This window comes from Hipposideros armiger, unplaced genomic scaffold (genome assembly GCF_001890085.2).
Source record: "Hipposideros armiger isolate ML-2016 unplaced genomic scaffold, ASM189008v1 scaffold_3, whole genome shotgun sequence".
NCBI lineage: Eukaryota > Metazoa > Chordata > Mammalia > Chiroptera > Hipposideridae > Hipposideros > Hipposideros armiger.
In genome coordinates this window covers 5,637,996-5,640,583 of record NW_017731353.1, presented here as the reverse complement: position 1 = coordinate 5,640,583, position 2,588 = coordinate 5,637,996, and the positions used below count along the sequence as shown (strand labels likewise).

General features: G+C 61.3%; 1 protein-coding gene across 13 annotated transcripts in view; it reads right to left on the bottom strand.

Moving 5' to 3' along the window:
- Positions 1–2,588, bottom strand: part of NTNG2 (netrin G2) — a 72,141-nt gene that overhangs the window by 13,674 nt on the left and 55,879 nt on the right. For all 13 annotated transcript variants that reach the window (XR_002123581.1, XM_019638957.1, XM_019638942.1 and 10 more), the window contains one exon: positions 2,191–2,363. Coding sequence is in view for 12 of the 13 variants with exons in the window: in XM_019638957.1 (XP_019494502.1) it covers positions 2,191–2,363 (173 nt within the window). In the remaining variant the exon portion in view is untranslated. The remainder of the gene's footprint in view (positions 1–2,190; positions 2,364–2,588) is intronic.

Sequence of the window (2,588 nt, the reverse complement as noted above, 5' to 3'; positions counted from 1 at the left end):
GTGGGGGCAAACAATCTCACAGGGCCTTGTATGGGGGGGGGCTTGAAGAATTAGATTTCATTCTGAGGGCACAGGTCGGGGGCGGGCACCAAAGGTTCTGAAGCCGTGAGCACCCAGGTGAGGAAAGGCCTTTGTTTACAGAGGGGAGGGGAGGCTGGAGGCCATGGAGGGGAGGGCGCCACTGCAGGGCCGACGACGGAAGAGATGGAGCCGGGGGTGATGCGGCTGCAGTGGAGGGTGACCCCCAGACTTGTAGCTTGGCCCCCTGGGCGCTGGAGCCACCTGCTGAGACGGGCACGTCAGCGGGAGGACAAAATTAACGTGGGCTTCTTTCCCTCTGTGTCTCTTTGGGCCCTGTTTTCCTGGTTGTCCCAGAGAAGGCGGGGGCTGCGGTGAGAAAACTTTAGGCTAAGGACCTGTCATGCTGCCAGCCTCACCACTGCTCCCGGGCTCAGGGGTCCTCAAAGACACTTCTTGGGGACTCTGGGGAAGCAGGGCGGTAGGGGGTGAAGCTCCCTGAGACAAGGAAGCTTCAGGTGCCCCTACGGGATGGAGGGGAGGCGAGGTGTCAGAGGCCTGGCCTGTCTGTCCACCGCCAGTTGGCGGAAGATGGCCTCCAGCCTAGGGCCCCACAGCGTGGGGCCTGCAGGTAAGAGTCTCAGTCTGTGGGATCCCTGAGAGCTTGGAGGATCCTTCCAGGAGGAGAACGGGGCACAGAGAGAAGGCTAGGAGGGAGGGGCGGGGGAGGCCAGCAGGACAGGTGCAGGGAGGCGCCTGCCAGTCAGAGAGGGAAGTGACAGGGACTAAAGAAAGGGTTCAAGAGATGGTTCAGGAAACAAAGAGATCAGGATGGGCACCTGGGGAGGAGGGAGGGGAGGGGCTGGCTGGCGCAGCCCAGAGCGCTCTCTGTGCCTTTGAAGGCCGTGAGTGCTGGGAGCGCCTGGCAAGTCACCCCTTCAAAGGGCTGTCACGCTGCCGCCCAGCACACGCACGATGCGCCTGTCATGGCCACGCTGTGAGGCTTTCAGCTTTGATCAGCTAAAGTCACATGAATCTTTCACTGGTTGGTGGGTTGAGGGGGGCGTTGATGGAGGGGACCCTGCAAGTGTTCCCAGGAGGACGGGACAGGCAGGCGGGCAGGGTGCTGAAGGCTACTGCCCAGCCGGGCTTTGGAACCAGGTCCAGTGCTGGCGCACAGCTCGCAGTTAAACCTCGGAGGGCAGTGTGGGCACCGGGCCTCAGTGTGCTCGCCTGGAGTGAGGGGTTGTTGTGAAGGCTCCGTGAGGGGCTATGCATGAGGTGCCAGCTGCAGCCTCTCTGTCACAGCGATTGACAAATGTCAGACATCCCTGGAATCACTCTGGGTGGGTCTGGAAGAGCCCACCCTAGAGCCAGCCTGGGCCCTTCTCCCCTGCAGCTCGGGGCACCCTGGGAGACACCGTGGACTATGCTGGGGGCCTCCACGAGTGGGTGTTCAGGCATATGTGGGCACACCCCAAGGAGTGCTTCTCTGGTGTAGGAAGGCTGGGCCCCAAGAGGAGAGGGCTGTGTGGGGAGCACAGCAGGGACTCGGGGGCAGTGGATGGGGGCGGGGCCTCTGAGGATCCCTCTGTAAATGGGACAATAGGACACCTGCTTCCAGGGGCCCTCTGAGGGTCGAGGAGGTGGTGACCAGCAGCTCCTAGCCCCATGTGGCAGGCTGTACACGCCTCAGAAACGCTGGTTATGAGGGACGGTGCTGCTCATCAGCGGGGCCTTCTCTCCAGCCTTGGGGTGGAGAAGGGGGGACAGCGGGCGAGATGCTGAGCAGCTCATCTCGGTCCCCTACCCGGAAGCTTTCGGCAGAATGCTGGTGTGCCAGGGGGTCTTAGTATGAGGCCTGGCACTTGGGAGCCGCCTAATGAGGGGTGTGAGCGTGTGCACGCTTGTGCGTGTATCTGTGTGTGTGTGTGTGTGTGTGTGAGTAAGCATGTGCTTGTGTTTGTGCATGTATGCTTGTGTGTACATTTTTATGCATGCATGTTTGCTTGTGTGTGTGCACATGTTCTGTGTGTATGTGTGTGCATGCATGCATGTGTGCACGTGTGTATGATCCACAACTCCTGGGGTTGAAGGGTGGGGGAGACTATGGCCCTGCTGGGGGCGTGGGGCACAGCGGCCAGGCCACGGCGGCCCCTCTGCCGTACGTACACGCGTTGGGAGAGCCGTGGGGCAGCGGCAGGTAGGAACCAGCCCTCCAGGACCGGGCGCGGAAGTTCTTCTTGCATTTGCCGCAGTCGGGGCCGGTGGTGTTGTGCTCGCACTCGCACTGCAAGCTGCCCTCGCGCACAGAGCACAGGTTGGCATGCAGGTTGCACTTGCACCTATGGGGACACAGGGACAGAGATGTCAGCACCTTTGGGCAGGTCCCTGGGGGAGGGGCCTGGGAGGGACCCTAGAGGCCCCCAGTCCAACCTGCATGATCCTCCTTCCTGACAAAAAAAATCCCCTATTCCCCTCCCATCGAGGGAACGCCATTTCAGTCCTTTCCCCTGGATGTGTCTGTTCTCCTCCTTGATCATGGTTTCAAGGGTTTCCGCAGTCAGGGA